The 18237-nt window shown below is 28.2% G+C and overlaps 7 protein-coding genes across 7 annotated transcripts; 4 read left to right on the forward strand and 3 right to left on the reverse strand. All coding sequences in view use genetic code 12, as the record gives it.

Moving 5' to 3' along the window:
- Nucleotides 1-59: 59 nt before the first annotated feature.
- KGF55_000105 (uncharacterized protein) lies at nucleotides 60-2050 on the reverse strand (the record flags this gene model as incomplete). Its single annotated transcript, XM_051755613.1, has 2 exons — nucleotides 60-142; nucleotides 913-2050. 2 exons carry the CDS (start codon nucleotides 2048-2050, stop codon nucleotides 60-62), a joined length of 1221 nt encoding a protein of 406 aa, XP_051616843.1.
- Nucleotides 2051-3388: 1338 nt separating this feature from the next.
- Nucleotides 3389-4957, forward strand: KGF55_000106 (uncharacterized protein; the record flags this gene model as incomplete). Its single annotated transcript, XM_051755624.1, has 1 exon — nucleotides 3389-4957. One exon carries the CDS (start codon nucleotides 3389-3391, stop codon nucleotides 4955-4957), a length of 1569 nt encoding a protein of 522 aa, XP_051616844.1.
- A 1919-nt stretch (nucleotides 4958-6876) lies between these two features.
- Nucleotides 6877-7605, forward strand: KGF55_000107 (uncharacterized protein; the record flags this gene model as incomplete). The annotated part of the gene is made up of 1 exon (XM_051755636.1): nucleotides 6877-7605. One exon carries the CDS (start codon nucleotides 6877-6879, stop codon nucleotides 7603-7605), a length of 729 nt encoding a protein of 242 aa, XP_051616845.1.
- Nucleotides 7606-8450: 845 nt separating this feature from the next.
- Nucleotides 8451-9896, forward strand: CHT1 (Cht1p; the record flags this gene model as incomplete). The annotated part of the gene is made up of 1 exon (XM_051755647.1): nucleotides 8451-9896. The coding sequence occupies one exon, from the start codon at nucleotides 8451-8453 to the stop codon at nucleotides 9894-9896; it is 1446 nt and encodes a 481-aa protein (XP_051616846.1).
- A 613-nt stretch (nucleotides 9897-10509) lies between these two features.
- Nucleotides 10510-12312, reverse strand: ZCF38 (Zcf38p; the record flags this gene model as incomplete). Its single annotated transcript, XM_051755658.1, has 1 exon — nucleotides 10510-12312. One exon carries the CDS (start codon nucleotides 12310-12312, stop codon nucleotides 10510-10512), a length of 1803 nt encoding a protein of 600 aa, XP_051616847.1.
- A 247-nt stretch (nucleotides 12313-12559) lies between these two features.
- On the forward strand, nucleotides 12560-13033 carry UBC15 (Ubc15p; the record flags this gene model as incomplete). The annotated part of the gene is made up of 1 exon (XM_051755669.1): nucleotides 12560-13033. The coding sequence occupies one exon, from the start codon at nucleotides 12560-12562 to the stop codon at nucleotides 13031-13033; it is 474 nt and encodes a 157-aa protein (XP_051616848.1).
- Nucleotides 13034-13961: 928 nt separating this feature from the next.
- Nucleotides 13962-15788, reverse strand: GZF3 (Gzf3p; the record flags this gene model as incomplete). The annotated part of the gene is made up of 1 exon (XM_051755680.1): nucleotides 13962-15788. The coding sequence occupies one exon, from the start codon at nucleotides 15786-15788 to the stop codon at nucleotides 13962-13964; it is 1827 nt and encodes a 608-aa protein (XP_051616849.1).
- Nucleotides 15789-18237: the final 2449 nt, after the last annotated feature.

Genomic DNA, 18237 nt, shown 5'->3' on the forward strand with positions numbered 1-18237 from the left:
ATAACTGAAATCCTAACTAGAATAATCACTGGAACCAAATTAATAACCAAATTAATAACCTAATTAATAACCAAATTAATAACCAAATTAATAACCAAATTAATAACTAAAACAGTATCTAAAACAGTAACAAAAACATTATCTAAAACAGTAACAAAAACAGTAAGTAAAAAATAACTAGAACAAAACTAAATTTAAAACTAAAGTAATAACTGAAACAATTACTAGAATAATAATTGAAACATTAAGTAGAACCAAAATTAGAATAATAGTTAAATTCGAAACTAAATCTATAATCAAAATAATAACTATGTTCAAAATAACTTCCAAAAACAAAATGAAGAAGATATACAAATACTTAGTTATCATGCATTCTTTGCTCTCATTTCTAAACTCATAACTAGAATTCATAAATGATTTCATATCTAAATCAATAACCTAATCAAAAACTAGATTAATAAATAAAACAGTAACAAAAAAGACAAGTAAAACAACAACGAAAAAAATTAAAATTACTTGATATTGTATCGTGAATTAATACCTAGAAAAATAACTGAAACAATAACCAAAATAATAACAGGAATAATCAATAAATCAAGAACAAAATCTATAATGAAGTCTATAATGAAATCTATAATGAAATATATAATCTATAATGAAATCATAGCCAAATCAATAACAATTCCATAAATCCACAATAGTTCCATTCCTAACTACATCATCAAAAGAAATCATTATGAGCTATAAGTTATTGTTACATCAATACCACAGCTACTTCAATAAAATACGAGCTCAACTTACTTGGTAGCTCATTTACGAGGACTGCGTTTTTTCGATTTTTTCTCACTCAAAAAAAAAAAAACTTCGCGCTCCCAGAACTCATTTTTTTTTTTTTTTTGTTTTTTTTAACACAGTATTTATTTAATATACAGACGTTATCTATATAATTATATAAAACCGGGTCACCTAATAAAACTGCAGCGCCGCATTCACGATCACATTGGTAAAAAGTACACGCTATGGCGCTACCTATGAGTTTCAGAACTGGAATTGGACGCAAATTGCTGCGATTCGCTAACGATTTCAAACACTCAGTTGTTACTAGTGAATTTTTTCGTACAAAATGGTCTATATCCAATTTTGCTGCCAAAATCTCCTTCCTAAGCTCCTCATAATTCTTTTCAGCGTAAGCAGTTCCATTTATATTTCCCGTTCGTACCTTGTCAATCATTTGAGCTCTATCTTCATCGATTTGAACCGAATCATCAAAAAAGGGGTGATTGTGAGTATCATATAGTTGTAGGTAACAATTAGTTTCGTTATTCTTTGTAACAGTGAAGTGTGCAAGACAATTGGGTTGGATGCAATTGAAGCATGATTTTTTGAGAAGCTTTTTCAACTTGTAAGTTCCAAATTCGGTTAATTCCCAAAAGAAGCTTTCTAGCTCCTGAATGCTACAATTTTTGAAGTAATACCCTGTTGGATCTGACAGTCTTTCCCAAGTTTTCAAGTTTAAACTTCGAAAAGATAATTGCGATTCCTCTCCAATTGAGCTATCCTTGAGTTTTCCTGTGTTATTCATTATTCCATCACCTGTCTCGTCCTCCACACCCTGGACCATGTTCTGAATTACATCACGAGAAGTCAGAATTCTGTCCAGATCCAGACTTGGTAATTCCGAGTCACTGCCAAAACCATCAATATCTGTAACAGAAGATACATTTTCATCTCCAAATTGTTCCATGGTATGGTTTCTTGTTATAATTGTCCAGTTGTTTGCACTATTGACTTGATATAGAATAGTTGACCCACTGATGAGTGCAGTTGAAGTATTTGAGCTTTCTGATATGTTTGAATCATTAGTTGATGGTAATATGGATGTTTGATTTCTTCTTCGAATGTTTGAGTTTATGGTAGAATTAACTGAAATTATTGGTTGATGGACCGAGTTTGATACGTCTGGGGCTGTTGGTTTATCATCACTGTTAACACAAAAGCCATAACCTGTTTCAAAGTCGTCATCACTGTTTGTATCTAAATCTGAAAGCATTGATGTATTGAAAGGTAACTGCTGAAAAAGTTGATAACATTTAAAAAAGATAAAATAAATTTTTAAAAAAAGAGGAAAGTTGAGCTAATAATATAAGAATTTGAAGTCATTTGTGTACTTCTGATTTGAATGTCAGGACTCATTTAATTTTTGATACTGTACAACTTAAAATTAATCTTTTGTGCATATATTTAACAATTTCATTTTGTGTAATATTTAAAAACAAGTCTTTTAGTTTGATTTACAGTAATAAGAAAACTTTAAGTGGCTTCTCTACTGAGTTTATAAGGGCCTAATAAGTCAGACTAAACGGAGTAATTGTTAAGACAACTCAATTATTTATACCCCTAAAAGACTGAACAAATTCTCGAGGTTGGGTTAAGTCTAAAAATTTGTTTTTCATAAATTATGCAAGTTATTACAGATAATTGCATACGACACCCAGTTAAATAATTTAAAGTAAGATTTACACTTTCCAAAAAACTACCTAACTACAGTACATAAAATGAGTGTTATAAATCGACGAAAAAGTTTCTTACAGAAATTAAGCAGTATCTATACTTGATTGTTGTAGTTCATACAAATTCGTTAGAGAATTACTTATAAATGCTCTGAACAATATAATTTTTAGGAAAAAAGAGGCAAGAATTAAGTATGCCAGTAGAAAACAAGCCGCACAAAATTATTTATATGCGTCCTAAAGTAATTGTACATCAAATGATAAATTCAGCTTTCTACAACCTTTAATTTTTACAATTAATCAACATTACTCATACCAATATTATTCGATAAACTTTGAGTAACCAGACAGTTTTGGTTTTATTATACATTTATAGGTTTTAAAAATCCTTGCTCAATTATTCAGCTCTTGTTAAAAACTGTGCTACTTGTACCCTGCCCATAATCTATACTTCATATTTATAGTACGCAAAATATATGTTCCGTTGAACTTGCAAGAAACCCTAATTAAAGGATGAAAACCTCCACAGCTATATTAACCCTGTAGCAACCGACAGCTTACCTTTTTAACGATCTGCTTGTCTCATGCGACAACGGCCCGCACTACCAACCAGCACTAATACAGCACTTCTAAAAGTAAAGTCATACCAGTTTTTGAACTAAACTTCTAGTCCCGGGCTCGAACCTCGAACCCGAGAATATAAAACCAAAACATACACAAAAACGTTGTTTTAAAGCTTGATGAGATTGGGTGAACATAGTTTTCGGTGTCCCTTCCTAAATATCCTCAGGAGATTTTTACAAAGTCTGAATAAATTATGAAGTTAGAAACAGCAACAATCAGACTAGATTGTTTTACCAACAGCACCTTTTTATATCATGGAGAAATTAATATATTTTCCAATTAATGTTTTGGAAATGATATTTCAAGAAATAAATCATCACATGGCATTGTCCTTGATGCCATTACATTCTAAATTTAATGAGATTGGTCAAAAAAAACTATACAAAAATATCCATCTTTACTGCAAAGATGAATTAATGAAAAATAACCGTCGTGAAGTAAACAAACCAATGAAAGGTCGTGGTAAAAAGGTTTCTCACTGGCGTAAAACAAATAATGTAGTATACAAACAAGGCTACGAGTGGAGAGCTCATAAAGACATTTTGAATGACTTTACTAAAAAGTTTACCGTAATTTCATCATGTACTTTTTCTCGTAATATCATTAGAAAAAAAATGATCAGAAATCAACATATTCAGCATCTTAGTATTGAAAAGGTTCACCCTGTAGAGTATACTGGATACATGTTATATGGAGATAGGAACGGGGTACCGGCATTATTGAAAGAAGTATTTAGATATTTTAAAAATATAGATTATGTTAGTTTTGCTTCATTAAACAACCAATTCGAAATGAAAAGTGAAAATAGTTCAGTTGAGGTTTTAAAAAGTTTAGAATTTTTAGTTCCAAAATATATTCCTGGCTTTTATGGACGTATTTTGTTCTTAGAGAAAAATGATCAAGGGCCATTTGATTTTTTGTATGATAATCTCAAAAGTTTAAAATTTCTGTTTGAAGGCTCTACCATAAGAAGGCACAATGATGATTTATCAGAAAAAATCGAATTGTTCAACAAGATCAGTTCATTCAAAAACCTTGAGGACTTACATCTACAATTTGAAGCATTGATTGATTTAACGGATTCACTGTTTGTTTCAAAATTGAATAAGATAAATTGCAAATTGAAAAAACTTAATTTGATATTTTGGGGTAAGCTTGGAGAAAAGAAAAAATTTTGCAACGGTGAGCCAACCCCAAAATGGTTATTTACTTTGAAGGACTTCTTTGATACAGAACATATAAATTCGTTATCATTATATTACGAAAATGATGGGCCTGGCGAAATCGGATTCTTTTATCATATATTTGAGTTCAAGGAAATATTAGTCGACGCCAACTTAGCAAATTTGAGAAATTTAGCTTTATTTTCACATGATTTAGATTTGAGAGCGATTAAGGTAAAAAAATTACATAAATTAATGATTTGTACTGATATTGCTAATGATGAGGATGCAACTGAAATTGCTAAGCTTTACCTTAAAAACCCGACTTTAAGATTATCTTGGTGGCCCCGATTTATAGAGGTGTATTTCTCAGATATCTTTTCAAAAATTGATAACTTACAAATATTCACACCTGACTATTTCCAGATTATATCTTGTCAATGGCCATCATACTTTTTCAAAAATGATATTATTTCCATTGAGAAAGGAAGGTCAAATTCTCATGAACAAAATAAAAAAAATTCAAAAAAATTAGATATAGTTTTAAAAACCGACTATTCAATTGAAGAACTTTATGGCATGGATCTATTCGATACAACGAAAATTGACGAAGACCTTCCAGAAGTTTTCTATAACAAGGTGAAATACTGGGACTGGTAAAATTTTTCATCTGTAGGTAGTAATTAATTAAGCTTTTAATATCAGTATGTATCCATAAATTGAATTCTCGTAGAGTACTTTAGCTGTTGCAACTGCTATTTGAAATTCTTAAACCTCGATTGCACACCAAAATTCCACGTAAAAGTCTTCTGCATGTTGATAGGACTTTAAATGTCCTTTTCAACGAGTTCGATGTAAATGAAATGATTGAATTTTATTTTTCAGTTAATTTATAAAATTACCTAAGCAATAGTTCGAAATTGACATAATAAATGCTTAAGAAGGTATAAGTTTACATCTAGATGACAATCTAGCTGACGTTATTGCACCTGAAAAACAATAATTCTGTAAAATCTATACTTTGAATGTTACCGTAAAACTTATTTATGTAGGTTTAGTTATTATTATCCTCAAATTCATTTCAGCTTGAGACAAAATTTCATCAACAAGAATTCGCTCAAACGTAATTAGTTAGAGAATGTTAATAAACTAGATAAAGTTTATGGATTGGAGAAGAGGTTCAAGGTCAGATCAGAATTTTATTTGCATAAATCGAAGTTGAATAGTTGATATAATTTTGATTCTTCTACGAAATTTAATATCAAATGTTCAATCATTAATAGCATCTGTGGTGCTTTTCTAATTTGTGTGAGTGTTTTATATGGATATGATTTTGTATGGTGATTTTGGTTTGTTGATATTGAGGTTATATGAAGATTAATTTATTTTCTAGATAAAGCCCCTAGAAATGCATATCCAGTAGATATGGTTGAGATTTTGTAAGGGTTCCAAATATTTGTTGGCGATTTAAAAATTTATTAAATTAATTTTTGAGATTGAAAAATAAAGATCTATGGTACTGCAGATAAAATTTTTGTCGTATCTAATGCGGGGATGAAATTACTAGATCCGAACTGAAATTTGTATTTAATAATAAATCTTGCTAGCAACTTGATCTTATTAAAATCAAATATCAGTACCCTTGACTTGCCCTACTCATGTCAATGGTATCTCAAACTTAACGACTCATTAAACAGTGGCATCACTTTAATGGGTTCCAAAGAAACAACTATATCCAATAGAGATGTAATTGTGAAATTAAAATAATACTGTTAATATCGATAAGATTTTTTAAAAAGAATTAAGATTTAAGTAATAGTAGCAGACGATAAACGTCCAGAACTTATCTTTATATCTAACTGTTAATATTATTTATTAAGAGAGACCAAAAAATCTATTAAAATAAATGATGTTTCATAATTCATTTGATCAGCAAAAATTTTTTTTTTCTCCTACTCTTTATATTAACTTATTATTATGATTAAATTAAAACAAAGATAATTGAAATTCAATAACACTTTATGCATTAATTTCACATCGATTTTAACTGAATTCGGATAAAATTGAAATGCATGAACTAATTAATCTAAAATTAATCTATTGTCTAACCCTTAATTTAATTTACTCGACCAATTAATTATTTAACACTTTTGCATGAACAATTAATAAAATGATTGAATCATAAAACGAAGAAATGACTGTTTTATTGTTTAAAATATTCTCTGATCTTCGATCAATAACTAGCCTACTTCGAGCTTCATTTCATATACGTTATATACTGAACAACAGTTGGAGGCTCAATAATATGGTGGTTTCATTTAAAAGTACTACTAGACTAAAATACGAAAACTTTTTTTTTTTTTTTTTTTCGACTTTTTTTATTTCTCGTAATAAAAGGTTATGAAATTTTGAACAATATGATGATCAATAAATTAAAACTTACATGGGTAAATATATAAATAAACACATGTACTCATTTTGTTTAAAATTTTTTTTGATATTTGTAGTCAAATCTTTTCAACAAATCTTCCTTCTTTCAATTCACTCAATATTAATTTAAATTTTTGTTCAAATCAAGCATGAAATTTTCAATTTTAATCTTTATTTCAGCTGTTCTAGCTTCAACACCAGAATTGTTATTTAAAAGAGCTACTTCCTGTGATATCCAACCATGTGTCGATGCAAGTAATATTATATCAGATAAATGTGACGATAGTGGAAATGAAGTTTTAAGTTGTATATGTCAATTAGATGATGATTATTGGAATAAAGTATCAGATTGTGCTAAAGGATGTGATAGTCAAAATAATAATTATAGTCCAGATCAATTGAAACAATTATATTGTCAAGCTGCTCAATATGCTTCAGAACATCCAGATGCATTCCCAACTGAAGCTCCATCTGCTCAAAGTTTTTCAAATTTAGCTGATTTTTCATTCGATTCAACAAATACTGAAGATGCTTCATCAGCAATACAAGCTATTATTAATACCTTATCAGCTTTATCTCAATCAGAAGCTAAAGCCTCATCAACTGGTGGTTCATCATCTTCAGGCTCTTCAAGAAGTAGTGGAGGTGCTGGTGCAGTTGCTTCTTCTACCACCGAAGGTTCATCATCATCAGCAACTGCTCAATCTTCAGGATCTTCTTCAACTAGATCAGGCTCAAGTTCAAGTTCAAGTTCAGGTTCAAGCTCACAAGCTAGCTCAAGTTCATCAGCTTCATCAAGTCAAGGAAGTAATGCTGCTGCCGCTGCTACTATTGGAGGTGGTTCATTAATTTCATTAATTTTATTATCATTATTATAGTTCTAAAATCGTAACCAAAAGTTAAATAAAATATCATATTTTTACACAAAATAACTCTTCAAAAGAATCTCTTTCTGGATCTACAAATCTCTTGACATTTTAGATTTTATATTTTAATAGAAATGATCGTGCTATTACAAGTGTTGTGGGTCAAATAATTACAATGTGATTGACTGATCACTTGTAGAAAGAGAACAACCCCATAAAATTTTTTGTGTAAATACTTTTAATATTATTACTGTTTATGGAAATTTTTGAATCAATTAAAAAAAAAAAAAGATTGATGAAAATAATATGAATGAAACAACAACTGAAATATTTTAACTTATTTCACGAATAAAAGAAAGTAGCAATATGTCATGATCTGAAATTTCAATGTTACATTTGAATCAAAAGGGAATGAAACATAAAATGAAGGGCATATTAATTTCTAACGCGTCATAGTCTTAGTATTATATAATTAGCTACAATCACGATCCATTACCTTTCGTAATTTGAAATAAAATAATTAATGAATAAAGCGTTCCTTTATTTTCTTTCATCACCAAATTATTGGTGTTGGTGTTTTGATTTATTTTTTTTTTTCATTTTTTTTCTTAATTATGTAAACAAAAAAAAAAAAATACCTCCTTAACTGAAAACATATAAAACATGTAAATTAATTATAGTAATACAAAATACCCCCTTTCTATTTACAGTAATTAATATTTTGCAACCTCGAATATTTACGATGAATACAATAAATGTTTCATACATACATATGTACATATAAATATATAAGCTTCTCCATTGCATAAAAGTTTGATTTCAAAAAAGATTTCCAATGAATTATCATACCATATCTGATGTTGTTTCTATTTTTCATACTACAATATACTTTATGTTCTAATATAGCAGCATATTGGGGTCAAAATGCTGGTTCTAATCAACAATCTTTAGGTCATTATTGTTCAACATCACCAGCTGAAATTATAATATTATCATTTTTAAATAATTTTCCACAATTAGAATTAAATTTTGCAAATCAATGTTCACAAACTTATGGTGATGGATTACTACATTGTTCACAAATTGCTCAAGATATAAAATCATGTCAATCACAAGGTAAAATTATTTTATTATCATTAGGTGGAGCAACTGGAAATTATGGTTTTTCATCAGATCAACAAGCTTCTTCATTTGCAACTACTTTATGGAATAAATTTGGAGGAGGTTCAGATAATGAAAGACCATTTGATGATGCAATAGTTGATGGATTTGATTTTGATATTGAAAATAAACAACAAACAGGTTATGTTACATTAGCTAATCAATTAAAAAATTATTTTTCAAAATCATCTAAAAAATTTTATTTATCAGCTGCTCCCCAATGTCCTTATCCAGATGAATCAGTTGGTGATTTAATGTCACAAGTTGATTTAGATTTTGCATTTATTCAATTTTATAATAATTATTGTTCAATTGATAAACAATTTAACTGGGATACTTGGAATCAATATGCTAATAATAAAAATATAAAATTATATCTAGGTATTGCTGGTTCTTCATCATCTGCTGGTTCAGGTTATGTTGATCTTTCAAGTGTTCAAAATGCAATTTCAAGTATAAGTAAAGATTCTTCATTTGGTGGTGTGTCTATTTGGGATATTTCTTCAATTCCAAATAATTTTATAAATGGTATTCAACAAGCTTTACAAGGTGGTGGTAATGTTGCACCAACTTTATCAACAAGTTCAATAATAGGACCAATTTCATCAATTCCAATTGTTCATTCATCAATTCCATCAAATTCTGTCATTTATTCTCCAATTGCATCTGCTATACCAACAACAACAACAACTTCGTCATCGACTGGTGGATTCCTCAATTGGTTAGGTGGACTTTTCAATACTCCAACTACCACTTCAAATAATTATGCTCCAGCAATTACTTCATCATCAAATAATTGGATTCAATCAGTTGGAACACCACAAATCGTAACCCAAGCCCCATCTATTCCAACAACTACAGCAGTTGCATCACCACCACAACCATCATCTTCATCATCACAATTCAACTGGTTTGGATTATTTGGTGGTGCTACATCAACATCTCAAATTGCTCCAACAACACCAACACCAACACCACAAATTGCTGCAGTTGAAGTAACCACATATATAACTTTAACAACAACTGTTTCACCTCCAGCATATTTCAAAAGAGATAATATAATCGATTCTTCAGAAGCTACATCATTTCATCCAGGATACCTTTTAATTATGACTTTTATAACTTTTATTTTCATTTTATAGAGTATATACATTTAATTATATATTCATTGCATTAGTTTATTTAGCAATTATAAGTTATTCAACTCTTGATTTTTCTTAATTAAATAATTTGATCCTTGAATTTGAAAGAATCTATATTTTTCTTTGAGACTCGACAAGATATATACTTATTTAACACCAGCTATACTTGGGTATTGGGTGGAACGAAATTCAGTCAATCTCTCCATCAATAAAATAGTATTTAAAGATAGTGATATATTTGATCAAAAATAGTAATTATAAACGATGTAATCAAGATTGTTCTGTTGTAACGTTTGAACTTTGATGCTGTATTGATCCAAACTTTAACTCCACCGATATTATTCCTCAGTCTAATCTTCCACAAAACAGTAAGTCCAAGATGATTTCTATTATTTCACTCAATTTCAGATCAGATTTATACTTCTAAGATGTGTAGAATCTTAACATTGGGAATTGCATATAAATTTGCTATAGATCTAGTACTTTGTCACAATCTTAACTCAATAAAACATAAATCTATTGCTATTTTGAACTTATTTGCAACAGGTGTTCTAATTTCTGAATCTTTCCTCTTAGAATAACTCAATCTTAATAATTCCACATAATCTATCAATCAAGAAGTCATTGCAATAGTCCAATCTGGGAAAATATTAGCTAAATCTAAATTTTTCATAAAATCTAAAGTAGATTCAGAATTATTTTCTTCAGTAATAAGATTCAGAATTTGCATTGAATCTTTTGTACTTTGTTGATCAATATTTCCATAATCATGCATTTTATGTCTTAATTCATCATCTTGATGATAATCTGAAATTTCTCTAAATGTTGTTTTTAATTTTAATAAAGTTTCAATCCAATTTTTACCTAAACCCCAAGATTTCAGCCAACTTTTTAAAGTTTCTAAACAATATTCTGCCATTTTTGAATATTTTTTTGTAACATCATATGAAAATTGTTGATCTAAAACTTTTGAAGGATATGCTGCAATATATAAACTTGTTGAAGCAGTTGTAAATACTTGAAATCCAGTAAAAGGTGCAATAACCATTAAATTCATTGGTTTTAAAGTTTGAGTTATCAGATTTAAATTATCTAAAGTTTCAAATAATTGTATAGCTAATTGTTTCCACCAACCATTAGGAAATGCATCAGGTGATGAATAAAAATATTCACGATTTAAAAAAATTCTACATAAAAAATATAATCCATGAAAATAAGCAAAATCTGCTGCTGATCCATCTGCAATATGAGCTGAAATATTAAATTCATTAAATTTTAAATTTGATGGTAAACAATCTTCAAATTTATCTAATTGTTTTGATAATTTATCAAAAGGAGATTTTTCATCCCATGGTGCAATTCTTTCTAATTTCCCACCAGTTTCTCCAACCCAAACTGATATATTTCTCCATACTTCAAATAAGTAAATCATAAATCCACAACATGAAACATCTTTAATTAATCCATTATTTATACTAATTTCTAAATCATTTCTAAATAATTGTTCTTTATTTGAAGCTCCAAATATAAAATTTTTTTCATCACATGGTAATTTTAATTTAACATCTGTTATACTTATACATGATTTACATCTTCTTCCACTTGCATTACATCTATCCATCATATAAGCACTCCACATTGCTCTTCTTTTAACTTCTTTTTCTAAAAATAATTCTTCAATTTCTTCATTTTCTTTATCTAATCCTAAAAGCATAGCCATTCTAACTGCTAATCCACTATACATATGACTTCTTAAAGCATTACCTTCTCCCCATTCATGACTACTTAATATACATAAAGCTTGTACTCGATTTAAAGAAGGATTATCAAAATTTTCTCCGATTAATTTTCTTGCATGCCAACCAAAATAATTTGAAGCATTTGATGCAGAATTCAAATTTAAAACGTTTGTAAAAATAGGTTGAAAAGAAGTTGCTGTTGATTCATTAAATTCTCCATAAATTTTCGGTAGTTCTGGATGTAATCTTGCGCATAATGCTAATATAGCTAATAATACAACTGGATCAGGTTGTAATAATGAAGTATTTGGTGGATGATCTATGAAAGTTTCAGGATTAAAAGAATCTGATCTTAAAAATGTTAAAAATGAAGGTTTATGAAATAATGGAAATATACCTTTATATTGATTTTCAAAAAATATTGTAACAACTTCAATTATAAGGGTTTTATCAGGTAAAAGAACTGATTGATTCTGAATTATCGGTTTTATAAAATGATGATTATTAATTAGTTTTTTCTTCTTTAATTGTGATGTTTTTAAAGTATAAGTACATTTTATATTTAATGAAGTACAACGTTGACAACTTGATAAGTCACAATTATTTAAACATTTTAATTTACTTTCCCTGCATGTGTTACAAGCAACCAGAGCCCTTTTGGTCTTGGTGGTTTTCATTCACTTTATATGATTTTGAAACTCTATTAGTAATATTGTTTGTATTTATTGTTGTTGGTTAAGTAATAAATTTTTTTCAACTCTTAGTAAACAATCAAGTAAATTTGCAGCCACAGCGGTTATTCGTAAATTAATTAAAGTATCACGCAAAACGCGCGTTAAATGATAGATCAAAGTAAACAGGGTAGATCTAAGCGAAAAAGTGCTACATCATCAATTATTAAATCCGACTTTAAACCAACCCTCAATGTCTAGACATCCATTTTATAAACGATTATTCAAAGAATATAAAGAAATATCAAATAATGATTTACCAGGGATAAAACTAATCTCCACAAATGAAGATAATTTAACTCAATTTTTATTTCAAATGAATATAAAAGATAATCCAATATATTTAGAAAATGAAAATTATTATTTATCAATAACAATAACAAATGATTATCCAATTGATTCACCATCTGTTAAATTTATTAAATTGAATCCTTCAGATAAAATAGTTTTACATAATCATGTATATTCAAATGGTCATTTATGTTTACTGATTTTAGGAGAAGATTGGACTCCTGCTTGTACAATTCAAAGTATATTATTAAGTATTCAAAGTATGTTACAAAGAAATACAAGTAAAGAAAGACCACCCGATGATGCTCAATATGTAAGACATGCACCGATTGATCCAAAAGATTCTAATTTTGTATATCATGATGATAATGTTTAAAAGGGTATGATAACGTATAAAATCAATCTAGAGTGTGATGATATAATGCTTAAAATCAGCTAAAGTATGAAAAAGTAACAATCTATTAAAATTGTGATGTCATCTAAATGGGGGATTACATCATAAATGAAAAGGAAGGTTTCAACACAAAGTGATTAAGGAAATTTACTTGAACCTCAAAATGAAATTTAAAAATCTTGATGTTAAAATGTAGTATAATATTAAAAATCTTCAGATTCGTTTAAAATGAAATAATTGGTTGTTTAGAGAGTTGGATAATGAAAGAGAAAGATCATATCAAACTATCTTGTCAAAAGTATTTCAAGATGGGATTTACAAATTTGAAAAGAGATATCTGCTTCAGATTTTACTAGATATTGTGTTTGGCGCAATTAAATACCAAAAAAATAGAAAAAACCTCATCAGATTATCTTGAAGAAAAGTCTTTTAATGGGGATTTTAATGGGGATTTTACAATGGAAAAGAAACCAATAATCACACTTCTGGCCTATTAGGAGTTGTTAAGAAAATAGGAACTCGAAAGAAAAAAGATCATATCAAACTATCTTTGGTATAAAAATAATTAAGTTGGGTTTACAAATTAAAAAAAGATAAGTACTCCACTTCTGGTGGTTCTAGTTCCTACAAAACAGGATATTGTGCCAATTATAATTGCAAATTGTATAAGAGTTCTATCTACACTTTCATGGTATTGCAGTAGTCCTTAAAGAAAAAAAATACAAAAGCAAACGAACTCCTGCAGTATCTTCTTACATACATAAGTTTAGAGAAATTATAATACTTTTAGGTACCTTCAATTCATACATTTGATATGTGAGAAGAAATTAAATTTAGTATGAATACATTTATTAATTATATAAACCTATTCAAATAATCAAATAAACATCAATTTTACCAAAAATTCAACTTAATTTAATTTTTGTCTTTTTAAATTAATATTTGAATTATTATTATTATTATTATTATCAAAATTTAAAATTTCTTCTAATCTTTTTCTCATTGAATTTTCTCTAATTTTTGAAGATTGTTCAATTGCTTCTAATTCCATTATTCTTGTTCTATATAAATCATTTACTAATTCTAATTCTGATATTCTTGTTTTTAATATTGTTATTTCTTGATTTTGTTGAGAATATAATTGTGATTGATTATTATTTTCATTGTTATTATTATCATCATTGTTGTTGTTATTGCTGTTATTCTCATGACTGTTATCACCATTACCATTTAATGAGTTCTGATTATTATTATTTTGTTCAGATTTATCCTTTTCATTATTTTGTTGAGTATTGGAAGTTTCAGAACTTATTGAAGATACTGAATGCTGTTGTTGTTGTGATTGAGATTGATCTTTTGAAAGTGAAGATGCAACGTTAAATAATGGAGGTAAAGTAGGAGTTGAAGATCTTGAAAATGGTTGAAAAGCTGGTGAATTTTTATTTAATGCAGGTAATTTTGGTGGTTGTGGTTGTATATTATTTTGATTATTAATATTAGTATTAACACTTGAAAAAATCAGTGAATTTGAATTACTTGATAAACTATCAGATTTATTTAATAATGAAATACCATTATTACTACTAGTTGAAGATGAAGTAGAAGAAAAAGGTTTAAATGTAGCACTTGGACCTAATTCATTTGATAAATTTTCTAATACTCCTGCTGCTGCTACTGTTGAAATAGGTTCATTTCTTACTGCTGATGAAGATGTACTTGATAATAATAATGGTGAAGTTATTCTTCTTAAACCAGGAGCAAATTGTGTTGGAGTAGATGATGGATAATGTAATGGTACTTGATGTAATACATGATTTGGTAAATGTAAAGGTTGATGTTGTTGGAGATGTTGATGTTGGGATTGAATTTGTGGTTGTTGATGAAGATGAGCTTGTTGTGGCTGTTGTTGTTGTTGAGAATTTACTGGTAATATTGGAGTTAAATCAGAATTTTTAAATTTCTTTAATTTTGGTGATTTTTTAACTTGATTATTATTATTATTAGTAGTATTACTATTACTGCTAGTCTTTGATTTTAATTCAGGAGTATTTGAAACTGATGATTTTGAAGAAACAGAAGGACTATTTAAAGATTGTTGATTATTATTTTGATTATTATTATTATTACTATGATTTCCATTTTGTTTAACTCTATTTCTTGATTTAATAGTATCAGTTTTTAAACTTATTGGTCTTGGTCTTCCATGTAATTTTAAAAATAATCCACATGCATTACATAATACTTGTCCAGTTTCATCTCTTCTCCATAACGGAGTAGTTTGAGTTTGACAATTTCGACATACAGGACTTGCCATATTGTTGTTACTACTGCTACTCAGTTTGTCATGTTGTTGTTGATGTTGATGTTGTTGCTGTTGTTGAGGATTACTTGATATTCTATTATTTCCAATATTTTCTTCACTTCTAACTTTTGATGGAGGAGTAGGAGGTAAATTTTGATTATTTATAATTTCACCATTTTGATAAAATGGTTTCTTTGATGATAAATTCATTGAATTATTTTTTAAATTATAGATTTGTCCTTCATTTTGATTTAATTTTAATTTTATATCATCTGTTTGTGCTTGACTACTTTGGTGTTGTTCAGATATTGAAGGTTGTTGAGAATTATTTGATGAAGTTGATGAAGATTTTGAAGTTATTAAATTATTTGCACTGGTTGGTGGACTATTTAATTGAACAGTAGTTGGACGATGTTGTACTTCTATAATTGCCATGTTGTTTGTTTATATTGGATGTAGTTGAAGTAGTAGTAGGGTTTAAATCAATAATTATAAATACAATATGAATTGAATATCAAAACAAGATGAACAAATATATATATGATATGAAAAATTGATAAAAAAAAACGAGTGAAAAATTAATCAAAATAATTTGGTTGAAAAAATTAAATTAGATTGCAAAATTTTTCAGAATATATTTGTTGATTGGAATTGATTTATTGAATTAATGATAAGGTCAACAAAATAATAAGATATATATGGATTAGTTCAGTTCAAGTAAAATGTCTTGATGATATGTGATGTTGTGAAATCAATCTATAAAAACTAATTTGTAAAAATAATTGAATGAATGTTGTTACTTTTTAATAGATGAAATATTATTTGTTATCTAATCTTTTTTAATTTGAAAAATTTATCTCTGTTGAAAAAAAGAAAGAAATTGAAAGATTGAAAAATTTTCTATTAGCAGTAAGTAAGATTTAATTTTGTGTTATCTATGCAAAATTTTTTATTCCCATCTTATTAAGTAGAGATTAGATAATGAGCATTTAGAAAAGATAACAAATTGGTACATACACGCTTAATAGTATTAAAACAGGTGATACTATATATATATGTATAGTATATGAAGATAGCGGGTGAGAATTTGGCATTCCCTGGTACTGCTTCCGATACATCCTCTATATCTATTGTAGCTCAATTCTACATCTTGTCTGTCATCAATAAAAATCATCAAACAATTTTCATACTACTGTATCAAAATGATTTGTATAGAACCAAATTAAATAACTAAAAAGTGGAGAGTAGTGTAATCTGATTCAAAAAAAAAAGTTTAATTTTAATGTATGTAAGTTTAGATTGTATAGTGTATCTTACAAATTAAACGTGTACATATGTTCAATATTGTTTAACTTAACTTGCTACATTCAAATATTAGTGAAGAAGAATTTGATGATAATAAAACTTTGTGGTGAAACTTCACTTCAACTCCTTATCAACCTTGATGAATCGATTGATGTTGGGTCATAAATGTGTGAGAATTTGAGAATTAGCAAAATTCAAAAATTAAAATTTGCAGCACATAGAACTCTTGATGAAAGGCCCGTTTCCTGTCCGAAATTACATCGATTCATTATTCTTTCTTTCTATATATCTCAGTTAGTGAAATGCTTCTTTTCAAAGACAATTAGTGTACATCTAATATCTGTTTGATTTTGATTTAGAATTGGTTGTAAAAAAGGTTTGGATAAATTAAAGTTGGTTGTAACAAATAAAAAATTAAAATACTTTTTGCAACCAAATTTAATAGAAAATATTTTACAACCATAATTTTCTAATCTTTTTCTTAATCACTACTTTCAACAACGATTCAGGAAATAACTTGGTTCCGTCTTCACTAAATAAACTAGTTTCTCAACTGTTAATATTTAAAATTGTTTCATTTATACAGGTTAGAAGGGGTCGTTAGTTCATGAAATATTACCGGTTGATTTTTGTTTGACTTAAAGATAAAACTTTAACCTTAAAGAGTATGTTAATTTAATTTATATACTTGATTGAGAAGTTAATTTAAACTGCTTTATCCGGCTCATTGGTTCAGATGTGACAATTTTGGTCGTACAACGATTGGGACCAGATGAAGGGTAATACCTTAGTACGTGACTTTCACAAACAAGTTATGCAATCACAGAGACAAAAGACAACAATATATTACTTCAATAGGTGGAATTGGTCTCTTAGTATAATTACTTGACAAGGGACAATATTCTCAAATAGTTAATTAAGCCAAAGAGATACATCCAACAGGTTCGCATGCTTTTCATACAATTGTCAATGGGAGAGGGAAGAAGAAGGGAAAGAATTGATCATGAGACTTATTTTACTCATTTAACTATGTATATAAATGAATGGTGTGGAATTTTGAGCCGATGATGATTATCATCAGGAACTTCTTCAACCGTGGTGCACGAGATGGTTCAGTAGAAGTTCCTGATGGTAATGATCATCGTCTCACAATCCCACACTATTCATATCAGCATGAAAATGTTCACCAATACATGTTTTCAGAATCATGTTTAGGATCATTTTAACTTTCGTGTGACTTTTAATTTTATTATATAATTTTCAAAACCCTTTCGAGGAAAAACTTTACGTGTTCTTGAAAATTTCATAATAATACACGAGGGGAAATACGTAAAGTATATATGTTGAGACAAGCTTAGATACTACAATAACTTTCTTTCATCATCCAACTCAAATAGGTTATAGCCTATTAGACTCTATAATTCTAAAATCTATATGATATGATATACAATTTCACTCTTTTAATCTTATATTCTATAATCTCGTATAAATTTAAAAAATGCTTAAAATCCGATTTCAAACCCCCTTATTTCGTGAATTTTGTTTTTTTCCGAATCATACGAAGAACTGTTCTATTTAT

Source organism: Candida pseudojiufengensis, assembly GCF_024610245.1.
Source record: "Candida pseudojiufengensis strain CBS 10847 chromosome Unknown scaffold6, whole genome shotgun sequence".
Classification (NCBI taxonomy): domain Eukaryota; kingdom Fungi; phylum Ascomycota; class Pichiomycetes; order Serinales; family Debaryomycetaceae; genus Lodderomyces; species Lodderomyces pseudojiufengensis.